General features: G+C 28.1%; 1 protein-coding gene across 2 annotated transcripts; it reads right to left on the reverse strand.

Annotated features, from left to right (window-relative positions):
* Positions 1–66: 66 nt before the first annotated feature.
* On the reverse strand, positions 67–10,751 carry LOC117916465 (ABC transporter G family member 12-like). Of its 2 annotated transcripts, XM_034832520.1 has the most exons (9): positions 10,433–10,750; positions 10,007–10,080; positions 3,685–4,146; positions 3,311–3,433; positions 2,983–3,120; positions 1,505–1,795; positions 1,126–1,398; positions 912–1,019; positions 67–742 (listed from the first exon to the last, which is right to left on the reverse strand). In XM_034832520.1, exons 1-9 carry the CDS (start codon positions 10,743–10,745, stop codon positions 386–388), a joined length of 2,139 nt encoding a protein of 712 aa, XP_034688411.1. In that variant the 5' UTR covers positions 10,746–10,750; the 3' UTR covers positions 67–385. The 2 variants fall into 2 exon arrangements, with proteins under 2 accessions (XP_034688411.1, XP_034688412.1); XM_034832521.1 differs by lacking the exon at positions 1,126–1,398 and having other exon boundaries at positions 10,433–10,751.
* Between the last annotated feature and the right edge of the window lie 6,043 nt (positions 10,752–16,794).

The raw sequence follows: 16,794 nt of genomic DNA on the forward strand, positions 1-16,794 counted from the left end.
ACAATAGTTATCTATTTTCTGTGGAAAAATCAATTCTTGAGGGCTAAGATCTAGTCGGCCACATAGTTGGAAAATATCTACAGTTTTGTACAACTTTCTATTAAAATAAGGAATAAGCAAGGTAATTGGCCTAACTCGCTTTGAAATATTCCAAACATTTTCCCCAGCATCCATCCCTAAAGAATTACAATTAAGATATCAAAGTTAGAATCCCTGAAAGCTTAGACTCTTAAGCAATTGGCCAGCATTAATGTATATCAACCTTATTTGGGCAATAGAATCATAATATGCAATTCGTTGGTGACAAAGATCATCTTTGTGTGTTATAAGCAGCTGCCATAAAATGTAACAATTGCAGTTACTCAATATGTTTCTGTTGCTGCTTCTAGGCTAATGGAGAGCTAAGGCCCTCTTGAGAAGACAGCGAATGAGGAGGATGGTGTCTTTTGGAAGGGCAAGAAGGCTTCTTCTTCACTGAAGACTTCTTATCGAGATGTTGCAGAATTTTGTTGGCATGAAGTGTCCAAAACAATGGTGAAGCTCGTTCCTTGAGCTTTGCAATAACCAAGAAGAGAAGTCTATAAGAAATAAAAATGACTAGAATAGCAGTCAAGTCCCACCATTTTGAATGACTTAATGGAATTCCAAGCATAGTTCGCAATACCACCTCGCCTTTCAGTTTTGGGGTACCCGGTATTATAGGATCAAACTCAAGCCCGAGTAGAAGATTCTTGTACACTCCCTACATTTTACATTGTAACATTAATTATGAATCAGTGATTAGGCTATGTTTTACAGATTGAATAAGGAGAATAAACATCCACACTTTTAAGCTCTTGAAATTTCATTATGTTGCCAAATTAAATCTTTTAAAAAAAAAATGTTGCAAGTTTGTTTACTTAAAGAGATACCTGCACTGCCCATGCCATGAAACTGATATATGAAATCGGGTAGCGCAAGAATGGCTTAGGAATATCATCTAAACTTCGGTAATACCCCGATGCCAGCATCATAATGCCCTGCATAGAGAATAACTAGTCAGGGGATGGTGATAAACCAAAGACGACGACGAAAAGAACGAAGCCGATTATCAAATCAAACAGTTAGAAAGTAGTTGTTTCTTACACTGAATCCAACACCAACTACGATTCCCATCATATAGTTGGGAACCAAAGAAGCTACAACCATCATGCAGCTTTCTACAGTAGCCATGCAGCTAAGCAGAACAAGGCATAGGTATATATAATAGTTAAATCCAGACCTAATCTTCCCCATGAAAAAGACAATTGTTATGGTAGCAAACGAGGTAACAAACAAGAAAGGAAAGGAAGACAGGAAGTTTGATACAATATACACAGCATTTCCATAATGCCGGTTGAGCCTTTCTCTATTGAAAACCTGTTTTAAGAGGAAAAAAAAAGACTAACGATACTGAAGAAGAATATTACAGTATGTGTTAACTGGGATCATTCTGTTCTCATTTTTCCTATAAAATGAAGTCTACCTTTATTTCCTCTATGAAGGAAGGGAAGCCTCCGACTGCCATGATTGTCATAAACCCCGTAATGAAACCGCCACAGTTTACCCGACTCATGATAGCAGTATATCCTGTACTAGCGCCAACATCATAGAAGACGGTACCAACACATATTGATAGGACAGTATAGACTAGTATCCTAATCCAGTAGTATCCCGCATCTCTTGACATGTTCACAAAAGACCTTTGTGTTAGTATCAAAAGTTGCTTCTGCCATCCTGCTTGGCTCCCTCCTTTTTTTTCTATCTCAAGTCCATCCTACAGCATATAAAGTTTTGAATATCATAAGAAGCTAAAAAGGATATATATTAGCAAAGAATACATTAATTGTAACAACTCAATCTCACCCAGGTAGATATTATCCACTCGGGCTATCTCCCATGTAGATAATGGAGTGGGTGGTTTTAAATGGTATCAAGGCATCAGGGCGTAGGACTGTGAGTGACTTCAGGACTCTAAGTGAGTACTTTGAGTATTCTAAGTGACCCTACATTCCTATGGAACAAAAGGATTGTTGTATCTGCATGTGGGATAATTGTGATATTAAATGTTAGCTATGAAAAGAATTTCCTCAATATGCAATGAACTCCTGTATGTGCAGAACTATTTTAAGGTCGTGTAAGTCCATTGAATTCAAAACGGATAATATATATATAATTGGGAATGAGTTTTTATGTTAATGACTAAAATTTTTTTTTAATATAATATTTGTACAAGAAAATCGATTACCCCATATCTTCTAGACTAATCAGTTTTGTACAAAATGTGAACTCTGCTTGTAAGTGACAAGGTATGCTATAAGGCATGACACTGAACCTTTTATTAACATTGTTGGAGTTAGGTAGTGACCAGGTTAACCCGCTTATACCTACACTCAAATAGGCAAATCATAGATTCTGATCACAAATTATAGAACTCGGGACCTTTACATAGTCAGGGTCATGTTCAAACTATCAATTTTCCTAAAAACTTAAGCTTTTAGCTAATGGACCTACAATGTATACAAGCCTAATAGACCTCCTTAAACACCACTTTGTATTTAAATCAAAATACAATCTAGAGGATAATCCTTCAAACACCAAAGAGGATAATTCTTCAAACACCAAATAGCAGAAAGAATGTCAATCATGAAAGAAAAAATGAACAAATATATATATTTACACTGGGAGCTGCAATTTGCATCTTACTAATCCATTTGGTGGGGTTCTTGTAAAGATCCCATCTCCTTTTTATTCTTAAAATATGGTTTTCTATAAAGGATCTTCCAATGTTGAGAAATTTTTTTTTTCCAGAAAATATGTATATAATTATTGTGTGTGTGTGTGACAACCGTTTATGTTTCTTATTTGTTTGTCCATGTTGATCTTTTTTCATGGTTTATCTGCAGAATTTTCCACTGTCTCCACAATTTAAACCATTTTTAAGCTCATAGTTGAAGCAGTTACAATGACGGAGATTTCTCTAATCCTGGATCTTGCTTTTGTTGCATACTTGGAGCACTTGTATTTCTCAACCAGTGTAGCTTTGATATCTGCTGTTGCCATATTCATCAAAGGATCTGATAATTTTTTTATTTCCTGTGACTACAAAAATGAAAAGTGTGAGTTTAATCAAAGAAATAAACCCAAAAAAAAGAAAAAATCAATGAGAATTTGCTTTTAAAAATTTTTTCCAGATGGTAGTAACTAGCCCATTTTGCAGGCTGCCAAAAGCCGCTCACCTTTTTTCACATGTTCAACAAGAAAATAAAGAGTTTTAAATCTAATTACATACATGTGGTTTGTGAGATCCCATGGAAGTGTTCCTGATAGTGTCAAAGCTCGAGTTAATACAGCGAAGGAAGTGATCGGATGGATTTCTTCGACTTGGACATGGAAATCCGGCCTCCGCAAAGAACTGTAAAATTTAATATTCAGCATGTTCTTTTAGTACTTCAGTTCATATCTATGGAGAATATTGTTCTTCATAAAGGACTTCATAAATTCTCCATTTTAAAGCTGTAAAATCAATTAAAATACTCACTATACTTATATAGTTTCAAAGATATCAACAGGGTTTTCAAGAAAATGAAGTTCTGAAAGCTTTTTCCATTCCAAATTGTAAAAATAAAAATTGTACGAAAGATCATAGTAGGGCATTTTTGGTACCTCCACGGCCCTTTTAGCTTCTCCATGGTAGACAGTTTCACCACCAGATAATAAAAGAAGGTGATCAAAGAGAGCAAAAACTTCACTACTTGGCTGGTGAATTGAGGAGATGACTGTTCTTCCATTGCAAGCAGTATTCTTAAGAGTTTGAATTATGAAGTAGGCTGAGGCACTGTCAAGGCCACTAGTGGGCTCGTCGAGAAACAAGAGGCGGGGCTGTGTTAGAATCTCTAATGCAATACTAAGCCTTTTCTTCTCTCCACCGCTAATACCTCTTATATGCCAGTTTCCAATAAACCCATTAGCACAATTTTGAAGTCCCATTTCCAGGATTGTTTCCTCTACAATGTCATTAACCTCTTCTTTAGTCATGGTAGTAGGGAGTCTCAGATGGGCTGAGTAAGTCAGGGTTTCTTTGACTGTCAAAGTTCCCAAAAGTACATCATGTTGGGTCACATAAGCCTGAAATATGTAGTTTCAAAAATGGATGAGAAAGAGATGAATGAAACTAAATTTTCTTTTATAACTTTTTTTTCTTAATCAAAAGGCATTGAAATTATCCCTTTTAGTCTTTTCAATCTCAAGTCATCCTACCCAAGAACCATAAGCTTCCCCACTTTGCCCTTTTCTCCTCCATCCTCTTCCCATACCTCATCTCATATTGTCTCCACTCTTTTCATTTTTCTATCCTACCTCACATTTAAAAAAAAAAAAAATTGAAAAAAGAAATGGGATGTTAATTAATTCATCAATGGAAAGGGAAAATAGTCTATTTTGTTCTAGTTAATTAGTCCCAATTTCATGCTCACATATCTTTGAGACTAAAAAGAATGAGATATCCTTTTTCTATTAATCCAACTTTTGTTTACCCACCACATTTATCTTAAAATCTTGGTTCAAGCCCTTTGCTGCCAAATGACAGATGGTTTTTATCTAATTATATTTACTAGTTTTATTTTTTCTCTTTTCTTTCTCTACTCCATCATTCCTTAATTAATTCCCATAGGTGAGTGAGATTCTACCAAGAATGTGAAAAGTTGTTAAAGAAAAATATAGAAAAATCCATGCATGGATGTAATGGTGGAGCCAAGATTTCAATTCAGAGGGAGCAACTTCTAAGACGTGTAAATTTTGTCAGTTATAAAATACGCGGGCTTTAGCCCAATGGCCCTATCTCTTGTCAAAAGTTTCAAGAGGACACCTGCCCCTAATCAGTCTTCATTTTAAGCTTTTGTGGTACTTAATTATTTTTTTTCAATTTAAATTTTTTTGTTGGTATGAACATTTTGTTTTAGCTAGTTTCTTGATTTTGCTTTTGTAAATAAACCTTCTCTTTTTTATAGATTTTTGACTTGAACTAATAAAATTTCATATTTAATATAATGACTCTTGTCCAATTTAAATATTATAAAAATTTAATTAAATGTAAGTTGTATTTGAATTTATTCATGGTGCATATGAGATTTGTTTTTATTATAATTTGGTATTTCCTAATAATTTTAACAACTATAAATTATTAACATGCATGAACAACTAAACAAGTACTAATTGAAGAAATAATATGATCTTGTATTGATAATGCTTGTAGGCTATAATTTAGATAAGGACAAAAATATCTAATGGATGCTCTAATTAAGCTAATCTTATGTACAACATTTTGGTCAAGAGTCATGCTCTAATTCTTTGCTCTAAATGGACTTCCTTTTTGTGTGCATGTCCCATTTTCAAAAATGATAAATAAATAAGAAAATAATATATATATATATATATATATATATATATATAAAGGAGAGAGATTTTATGTCCTTAGATAAGATATTCTAATAGACTCCCTAAGAGGACACACTCTCTAATTCAAATTTGGCCATAAATTAATTTTTGCCTCATTTACCATCCATTCTTCTCAATTATGTCAATAATCTAGAGGTAGTTTAATAAATCAACTTAATGATTTAATATAACTTAATAACATAATTTAAATTTTTAAATAGATTAAACTTTTTTGGTTAGTATTAAATTAAAACAGTTAATTTATTACTAATCCTAAATCATCTTTACCTTATTTGCCCACAAAGTAAGAGTATATTTTAGAATTCTAATTTCATATCTATAACTTATTTTTCATAATAAATATTTTATGATCATCTTATGTATTTACAACATTTCAAATATGGATGTTTTATTAATAAATTTATTCCTTAAAATTAATAAAAATAAATAAAAATAAATATGAATTAAAATCAATAAGGATAAATATTAGTTAAAATTAAAAATGGTAAATATGTCAATTTAATGACTTAAAATTTAGTTAATTTTAACAAATAAAAATAATTTAATTTAAATTATTAAATAATAAGTATTAAGTTTTATTAAACACCCACTTATTATCATCCTTTTTTATTTGACTTGTCACATATTTGTTGCACAATTCATAGGAGATGCGCTTGCATCTCATGTCCACAATCTTTAGTGAATTTTAAAGCAGTTTAAAACAAAACAAAATAAAATAAAACCCTAACAAAAATCTCTAAGTATCATGAGCTAATTTAGGAGAACTTTAAAATTAGAGGATCATGTGGCCCTAGATCATGTTAGTGCTTTGACTTAATAGGTTCTTGGAAGGAATAGGCAAATACACTAATGTTAGTTCAATGTTTCACATCATAAATTTTGATGATCTCCAAACAAATTGAGGTTAATAATTTAATCAAGTGTTTAGATTGTTTTTTAGCAAGGCATAAGGTTAAAAAATCAATGTTTATAAGATAAAATAAAAAATAAAAAAATTGAATTAAGGATGAAAGAGCATGCACCATGAAAGCTTAAGTTATATTTGTTTTTCACTAAGTTACGATTATATGCATGTTTTCAAAATCACTTTGTCTTACAATTTTTAGAAAATTCTTATCCAATTGGATTGTAAGGTATCTTAAAATTTAAAAATTAGATAAATTGAGGATTAACAAAAAATAACCTATCATCTATCATGATTAAAGCTCAAATAGTTATCAAAAATCATATAAAGATCAAAAGTAGTCGGTTGTTCTTGATTTGAAGCTTAAAACTTGAAAATTTTCAAAATAAGAAAATTCAAGGGCATCGATTGACCAAGAGTGAGAAATGCAAGTGGTTGGTAATAGATAATAGTCACTAAGCGATTAAGGTAAGACTTGACTATTTGAGGTACTACTCTACCAGTAATGCAACCAATTGATCTGCAATCTCTTAATGATCTCCTATAACCTTTAATGACTAGTTGAATAATCAATCGTCAACCAATGTAATTATAACTTGTATCTAACTATTATTTTTAGCTTAAAATTTATATTTAAAGCTTGGAGAATTCATTTATAATCTTACCAACCATTGATATTATTTAGAAAAGAAATTTTATTTCATTATTTGAGTGCATTTACTCTCAAACTTATGAAATTTATTTGGTGCGAGTTTTGATCCTAACTACCCCCTTTTATCATTCTTAATTCCAAGCTAATGGTTACAATCTTAGCAATCATCCTATCAACTAATGTAACTTTAACTTGTACCTCATTACTACTTTTAGCTTAAAATTCTTATTTAAAGCTTTGGGAATTCATTTATAATCTTACCAACCACTAAAAATCATTTATATTATTTAGAAAATATATTATTTTTAATTATTTGAGTGCATTTACTCTCAAACTTGTGAAATTCATTTAGTACACCTTTTGATCCTAGCTACCCTTTTTATCATTCTTAATTCCAAGCTAGTGGTTACAATCTTAACAATCATCAAGTCAACCAATGTAACTTTAATTTGTACCTAACTAATACTTTTAACTTAAAATTCCTATTTAAAGTTTTGGGAATTCATTTATATTATTTAGAAAATAGATAAATTTTAATTCTTTGAGTGCATTTACTCTCAAACTTGTGAAATTCATTTAATACACCTTTTGATCCTAGCTACCCCTTTATCATTCTAAATCCCAAGCTAGTGGTTACAATCTTAATTAGAAAACTCCTTTGGTGTACCTTGAGAGAGGAAAATTTGATTAAGTACAAGGGATCACTTAGAAACATGTAAATGCCTATTGCAACCTTTAATCTAAGTCAGAAGAATTGAAGGGTTTTGGTTAAAAAGTTATAGATTTAGTAGAGTCGCCTCATGTTTGGGAAGAAGTATAAGGGAGTGGACAAGGGTCATTATTAAACTCTTATAAAAGCTTTGTTCGCATCTCTTTCTACCTATGTATATTTTCTTTCATTGTCTTAATATTTATTGGTGACATCAAGGATCATCAACTGCATCAAATTTTTTGCAAAATTAAAATTTAACCAACACTCAATTCACCTTCTCCCTTTCCCTCTCCTCCTCTTAGGAATATACTAAAGATTGAATTAGTCTTGATTTCACTACTAATATCATATCAATAACAAAGACATTTGTCATTAATAAAAGAGGAGAAAAAGGAAAAAAAAAAATGATTTAAGTAGATAAAAGGCTAATGTAGAAAATGAGTCATTTACATAATGGAGGAGGTCAAAGTAGAACAAGGGAGAATTATCTTTTGGGGTAGATGGCCCCAAATTAACAAAAGGTTCATATAACTCTTCAAATTGAATTGAAAGATATGAAATAATAACGGATAAATATACCCTTTAAGAACACATATAAAATATTTTATAAAATTAAGTTAAATAATTTTTTTTCAATATTTTTTTTTTCAAAAATACTAAATTAAATAAAAGTAGTTTTCGAAAATATTAAATTAAATAATTTTTTTTCAAAAATATTAAATTAAATAATTTTTTTTTCAAAAATATTAAATTAAATTAAAGTATTTAAAAAAAATATTAAATTAATTTTTTTTAAAATATTAAATTAAATAAATTTATTTTTAAAAAATATTAAATTAAATAAAAGTATTTTAAAAAATATTAAATTACATAAAAGTATTTTTTAAAATATTAAATTAAATAAAAAATATTAAATTAAATAAAAGTATTTTTCAAGAATATTAATTTTTTTTCTCAAAATCAAGGGCATTTTTGAAAATATTGAAGGATGATATCCTTCAACTCAATTTTCATACTTTCATTGGGTCTTGGGCTCAATTTGAAGAGTTATATGGACCTTTTGTTAATTTGGGGGCCCATCTACCCCAAAACATAATTCTCCCGTAGAACAAAGGGTATAATTGAAGAATCCATTGTATTTTCTAAGTACGATAATTTTTTAAAATCCAAGAAAACTTAAGATACCCATTTTCTGGCATAAAGTTTTCCAAAATCCCAAGATGATTTTTTGAAAAAAATTCCAATTATTTTCTTCATCTAACTATTTTTTAAATATTATGTTTTGAATTTAATTTGAAAAAAATACCAAACCCAAAACCCTCCGGAAGGATTTAGGAAACATCCAATTTTGTGGACTAGGAATTGGATACGTGGGGCGTTCCTTGAACATAAATTCCTAACTAGTTTTCAGCATTTAATTTAATGCTGAAAATGATGTTTGTTTTATTTTATTTTATTATTTTTGTGTGTGTACTACTTTAACTTGATATTGAATTAGGTCAACGTTGGCATATTGAACTGTGGGGTGCATGGCATCCCATCTTTTCTCTTCCTTTCCATTTCTTTTAGCTTTTTTTTTCCTTTTTTTTAAATGCCAAATTTTGGAAAATTAAACTGCCATATGTCTCACACCCTAATACAATTACTACAATTAGGAATACCTAATGACTTTGAAGCAAAGGATCATTTGAAAAACAATTTGTTGTAGAAACATATTATATGTACCAATCATCCGCTTAGAGCATTTTGAGAAATAATTTAAAAAATATTATTAAAAATATTATTTATATTTTCAATTATTTCTCAAAATACTTTAAGCGGATGGTTGATACATATAATATGAGTATATAATATTTTTATCGAAAATAAGTTTAAAAAATTATTTTTTATATTTAGTTTTTAAATAAAATTTTACTCATAAAAATAATTGAGAATGATTTATAAGAATTGTCATCAAAAAATTATTTTTTGATAATTTTTTTTAAAAAAATAATCAAATAAATCCTAAATATCTATAAAAATAATCATTTCATTCTTCTTTACAAAAATTACTTATATGATTTATTACATCGTTTTACAAAGGACATGAACTTTATGAGTTCATTAATGCAATTAGGTTAGGTACTGTCAGTGTAGTAATATGGCATTAATTCTCATACCTATTATTTTGTATAATTTATAACTTCCTACCAACATGAAATTCAAAAATTTGTGTCAATTTAGATTCAAAATTCTCATTGATAAAATGTTCAGGGTTACTTACAATACCACCATGCAGCCTCCTTTGCCCATTAATACGAACACTTCCTGTCATGATAACATTTCTTGATAGTCTACCTGTGACATGTAGAGAAAAGAAATCTTTTATTCTTCCTTTAATTTTATTTCAAACATCCTTCTTATAATTATATATACATAGAAATTTTTCTTTAAAAAAATTGTTGAATTCTTATCTTAACACTAACTCCGAATTAAACCCCGAGAATTACTCTAATCTCTTTTATAATAATTTAAATATTATTTCTCGTATGGAAATAGAAAAGAGCATTTAACTTTTTTACATATCTCTAATCAAACAAATTCATCAATACTAGAAAATATGTAAAAATAAAAAGAAAAAAAAAATTACAGAAGATACTATTGCAATATTGTATCTATCATTTCGCAGAAGAAGAGAAAAAGAACAAACCTGCTAATGAATCAAGAAGAGTAGACTTTCCGGAGCCAGATGGACCCATAACAGCCATGATCCTACCAGGCTCGGCATACCCAGTAACTCCATGCAGCAGCCTCCTGGTGGCTCCACCCCGAAAGCTTGGCACCACCACTGTTAAGTCTTCCCAAACCAAGTAAGCCACCAACCTCCGGTGATCATGATCACCTCCTCCATTACCACCAACACCACCACCACCATTGTCGCCTTCCACTTCTATCTCCATGCTCCTGCAAAGGATATTCTGCTGCAAAGTGAAAGAAGATAAGCCAGAATTTATATCTAACATGTGGTCAAGTTCTAAACCATCTTATCTTTAAGGCACCCTTTATACGTGTACAGTTAAATATTGCTGAAAAGTAGTCAAATCAATATATGGATATGGATGGTATTTAATTTGAACATGTTCATGCACATTGAGCGTTAGTAGATGAGATCCACTGAAAAGTCTTTGTCCAAGGCCAGACATAGCATAGCAAGGCCACGAGATTCTATACATTCAAACCTACCACCGGTTTCCCACCGACAAAGTACAATATTAGATGAGATAAATTGTATTTGGGCTATATCGTATTTGGAAAAAACATATGAATCATTTTTTTTCTTTTTTTTCTTTTTTATTTTATTTTATTTTTTCTAATACAAGTTAAACAAGGCTCTTTCAAAGCCCGATAATAAGAGAACTAGATAGGCCAAATCAAATCATCCATGAGACTAAAACTAAACTCTGATATCATAATAAATTTGACATAAAAAGTTTATTATATAATTATAAATTAATAATATATATATCAAGTTTATTAGATTATAATCCATGATCATGAAATATGATATACCAACTAGCGACTTCTTTTAATATATCCATACTTTTTTTGTTCCATCTTTATCCAAACCTTCTTCTATAGACCCTTATTTTGTTTTATTTATTTATTTTTCTTCTTATTATCTATATATCAATTGAGTGATAAAAGGAAATTAAAATGTCACATATATGACATTCTTTAGGGCTTTATGATTGTGATACATTCATAGGACTCATATATAGTACCAAACATACATAACAAAAATACAAAATAAACTAGCTTTGAATATAAAAAAGTAAAAGAAAAATATATATCATATTTTCTAATAAGAGGAATAGATAGGCTAAACGGAATCATTTATGAGACTAAAATAAAAACTGTTATATCATATTAAATTTGACGTAAAAAGGTTTTTGTGTAATTTCAGGTTAATGATATATATCGAGCTCATTAGATTATAATCCTGGATAATGAAATATGATATACCAACCCGCAAAAAGACAAAAGATCAATAAATTAATGACAAATACTAAGGAAAAAATCCTATATATATAACCAGGAAATGAATATTGTTTGCAACTTGAAGGAAAAAAATGGGTTATGTATCAGTATCATTTAAATGTATAGGACCTGATGACATAAATGTTGATGGCTGACCATATCAATGAGAGTTACAGGCAACAACACAGTTGTTTTAAGACCCATCAGGATGTACTACACGTAACATAAGTATTAATGATAGATCATATCAATGAAAGTTACAGGTAACAATAAAGCTATTGTCAGGCCACCACAATGTATAGTGACTCCTCAAATGCATTAATTTTATTATTTAAATTTTTGTTTTCAGGTGACTTTACTGAAATTTTTATTTCCTTTTTTTTTTTTTTTTTTTACAAACTTATGGTAAGAAAATGATTACTTCTCTTAACACAAAGTGAATGAGAAGAAATTAACCGATCTAAAAATTATAATTATATATATATATATAAAGAAAAAAAAAAGAGAAGTTGATTAAAAAGAAAGAGTGAATATCCTTAGATTTTATTTTTATATGCATTAAACCATCTAAAAATACAAGAAATTTCAAGTCTTTCTCTTCAAAATAAGTCATTATCCAACCTTGTATTCCTATTTTTTTTTTTAATATTTAAAAAAGGAAAGAGAAAAGAACCAAAGAAAACATTCCTTACCTACTCTTAAAATTGATAACTTCTATCAAAGCATCACACATCACTCTACTTAGATTTATTGGATTTATTACCAACACGTATACAATATAAAAATTAATCTATTATCTAAGGGCAGAGCAAGAAAGTGATTGATGGAGGCATTATATGAACCTATCGGGGCAAAATAGCATCAAACTTCTAATATAACTTGGTGTTAAGATAGCTAATTATCAGAAAACTTAAAAGTCAAAGTTGGGGGGTTTGAATTTGTCTCATGTTTTATGGAGAATTTCTTACAAAGTTAGGAATTCTTACCTATTATTGGAATTAATAATTTTGGTTTTTGGATTATTAATTAAGTTTAAAAAAATGTAAATATGTGATTTAGTATTATTAGAAGTTATATTTTATGGAGAAATAAAAATTTTAATTTTAAAAAATGTAATAGTTTAAAAAATGTATACTATGATAAAAATAACATTTTGGGAATTAAATATGTTTGGGGATATGTATAAAAAGAATTAATATGATGAAGTTGTAAAATAATAATAATAGCAATGCAAAATTAAAAATAAATAAATAAAAAGAAGGAAAGCCACTACCGGCAAAAGGAATAAGAAAAAGGAAAAAATTAAAAACAAAACGGAAAGAAAGAGGTGGCATGAAGCTGTGGAAGTGGGGAGATAACAAAAAAAGAAATAGAAGAAAAAGAAAGGGGAAGAAAAGGTCAACGGAGGAACCAAGAAAAAGACAAGAGGCCACGTACCATGGGACTTCTGACCGATCAAACGTATTCCGTTTGGCTTGAAACCTTATGAGGATATTTTATTTCATGTGGACAACATTAAAGGAGTCATAATTCAAAGTTAATGGTTGGAATTTCGGTTTTGGGTGGCTTATCCCTAAAATTTTTATTTTATACATTTTGAAAAAAATAAATAAAAACCTCATACATATTATCGTTGTGAGATTAATGTATTTATATTTGTGATTTCTACATATCATTTGATATATATTTGTTTTTAAAATTTTATTTTTTGTTAATTTATGAAATTTCTATTGATGAAAATAATGAAATAGTAATTCATTGAGAAGAAAAATTATTTGTGTTAAAAGTTGAGTCGATTGGATTATATTTGAAAAAAAAAAAAAAAAAAAAAAAAACTAGTCTTTTTTTTGGATATTATGGACCCCGCATTTCTACTCATGCGCTTCTACTCGATGGTGAGCTTTTTTTTTTATTTAATGAAAAATATGATTTTTAGAAAATACTTATTTTTGTTATATTTTTAAAGGGTAAACGAAATAAGAAAGAAAACACTAATATGATTCCTTATTTTAGAAAGATGGTTTGTGAAAAATCAAATTAGGGCTTGGGGGTAAGCTACTTATTAGGAAGGTACAGTAAAGACCGTAGCACCTCTTTAAGTCCCTTAAAACGTGTAACAGCTAACAATCAAAAGAGAAAACTCATATGTAGGGCCCCCACCAAAACCCAATTGATTTTGCATGAACCAATCTCATAAATTTCATTGTTTCTAAAGTTATGAAAATTCATTCATGCTTATTAAAAATCAAAGAAAATTTGAAAAAAATGTTTATCTAAAAGGAAAGGCAACAAGTTTATTTAAAAACGGGGATTTTTAGCGACTTAAAATCTTAATGAATGATGAAAAGTGGTAGAATTAAAAAATATTTGAAAACAAGAGTGAAATTAAAATTATTTGAAAGAAAACAAGAGTTTTGAAATTTATTTGAAAATTGAGATCTCGAAAATTATTTAAAAATTGGAATTTTGGGAATTAAATTTAAAAGAAATTGGAAATTTGAAAATTATTTGAGAATTGGAGTTTTGAAAATTAAATTATGAATTGGAATTTTGGAAATTAAATCTGAAAGAAATTAGAGTTTTGAAAATTAAGTTTATGAAAATTGGAATCTTGAAAATTATTTGAAGATTGAATTTTAAAAATAAATAAAATAATAATAATAATAATAAACAAATATGAAAATTGAAATTTTGGAAATTGGAAATTACATTCGAAAATTAGAATTTTGAAGAATTATTTAAATATGAAAATTTAAAAATAAATAAATAAATAGAATAATAATAATAACGAAAATATAATGATTAAATAAATAAATATGAAAATTGGAATTTTGAAAATTGGAATTAAATTTGGAAATCGGAATTTTGAGAATTGTTTAAAAATGGAATTTTAAAATAAATATAATAATAATAATAATAATAATAATAATAATAATAATAATAATAATAATAACGAAAATATAATGATTAAATAAATGAATGAATATGAAAATTGGAATTTTGGAAATTAAGAATTAAATTTGGAAATTAGAATTTTGAAGAATTATTTAAAGAAGAAATTTTAAAAATAAATAAATAGAATAATAATAATAATAACGAAAATATAATGATTAAATAAATAAATATGAAAATTGAGATTTTGGAAATTGAAAATTAAATTTGGAATTAGAATTTTGAAGAATTATTTTAAAATGGAAGTTTTAAAAGTTAGATTTGAGGATCGGAATTTCAAAAATTTATTTGAAAATGGAAGAATGAAATTTTTTTGAAAATTAGATTTGAAAGAAATTGGAGTTTTGAAAATTTATTTGAATGTGACATTCTAAAAAATTAAATTTTGGAATGTTTGAATTTTTGAAAAATTAAATTTAAAATTTTGAATCCTGAAAAATTAAATTTAAAATTAGAATCTTAAAAAATTATTTTGGGAATTGAATTTTGAATAATTAAATTTAAAAATGGAAATTATGAAAATTAGAATTTTGAAAAATAGTTTGAGAATTGGATTTTTTATTTTTTTTGGAAATTAAATTTAAAAATTGGAGTTTTGAAAAATTAAATTAAAAATTGAAATGAAAATAAGATTATTTGAAAATTCGGAATTTTGAAAATCATTTTAAAGAGAATTTAAGAAAATAAGACTTTGGTGCGTGAAGATAAAGAATAATAAATATAAAAATTTTAAAAATATAAATGAATAAATAAATAAAGGCACGTGGGCAATATGCGGTGGTCCCAACAATAATTATTTTTTCTATGGCCATTTCCAAGTGTAAACAGGGGTGGAAAATTTGGTGGTAGTGGGGTCCAATAGCAACTTTATTGTGATCATCAATTAGCTTCCATTCCGAACCAAAAAAAAAAGCCATAATATCTAATAAATGCATTTCCAGTGGTGGCAGAGTCCACTAGAAACCCTTCAGACGGTTTCCTTGAATGCATTTCCCATCACTCCAAGCTTCATGATCACAATAGGCTTTTGCAGCCTAGGTCATGACATGTCTTCCAGCATCCTCGGGACTCATTTTTTTGGGTATTAAAGTCAAAGAAATCATCACCTCACAACCTTTCCAAACACCAATGCCAGCCATGTCTATGTCATCTGACCCATAAGCCACCTGTTCACCTTCACCATCCTCGTTACCAAGGTATTCCCAAACGCACTCAATGGATTCCTTTAGTTTTCCAGCTTCAAGCCGCATTCCGTAACAAAGGATTCCAGGCCGGTCCTCCACTTGTCCAAGGTGCTGCCAGCTTATCGGGGCTTTGAACTAAAATAGTGTGTTTAAAAAAAAAATTCCAAAAAATAAAATTATTTTGAAAATAATGTCCGATCTAATACGTATGTGCCACATAAACTGCCATGTCATAAAACCATAGTTGGTGACTACGGTTTTATTTTTTTAAAGTGGTTAGAAATCGTAGTTACCAACCACGATTTTAACTTTAAGTTTAAAGTCGTAGTTGGTGACTACTAGTCAAAGCCGTAGTCACCAACTACAGTTTTAACTTTATATATATTTATATATAACTTTAATTTTTTTAATAAAAATATTATATTATTTTGATTTTAAATATACTTATTTCATTATTTTAAAAATAATAATATATGAAATTAAATAATTGATATTTTTAATTTGATATAAATATATTTTTAAATTTTATTAAAATAATATACTCTATATTTAATATAAATATATTTAGTTAATTATATTTAAATATAAATAAAATATAATAAATTATGAAAGCCTATTAAAAAACAAATAATATAAATTATTATATTAATTAATGATTTTTTATATACTATATGTAAGTGGTATATAATGTCACATGTATATAAGTTCAATTAAGTTTGAAATTTATCATATTTTAATTTAAGTTCATAATATTATATCTATGATAATAATTTATTTATATATTTAAATAAATATGCTAAATTTTAAACTTAAATTAAACTTTTATATATATATATATATATATATGTGTGTGTGTGTGATATTATATACTATTTACATATAATATATAAAAAAATTA

Source organism: Vitis riparia, chromosome 6 (assembly GCF_004353265.1).
Source record: "Vitis riparia cultivar Riparia Gloire de Montpellier isolate 1030 chromosome 6, EGFV_Vit.rip_1.0, whole genome shotgun sequence".
Lineage (NCBI taxonomy): Eukaryota > Viridiplantae > Streptophyta > Magnoliopsida > Vitales > Vitaceae > Vitis > Vitis riparia.

Bases quoted from the DNA above. Each gene is read 5' to 3' on its own strand.
- LOC117916465 (XM_034832520.1), bottom strand. From the start codon at position 10,745: ATGTTAGATATAAATTCTGGCTTATCTTCTTTCACTTTGCAGCAGAAT. The intron at 3,434-3,684 runs GTACCAAAAATG...TAAATTTTACAG, and splicing joins AAGCTAAAAGGGCCGTGGAG to TTCTTTGCGGAGGCCGGATT. The intron at 3,121-3,310 runs GTATGTAATTAG...TCATTTTTGTAG, and splicing joins TGGGATCTCACAAACCACAT to TCACAGGAAATAAAAAAATT.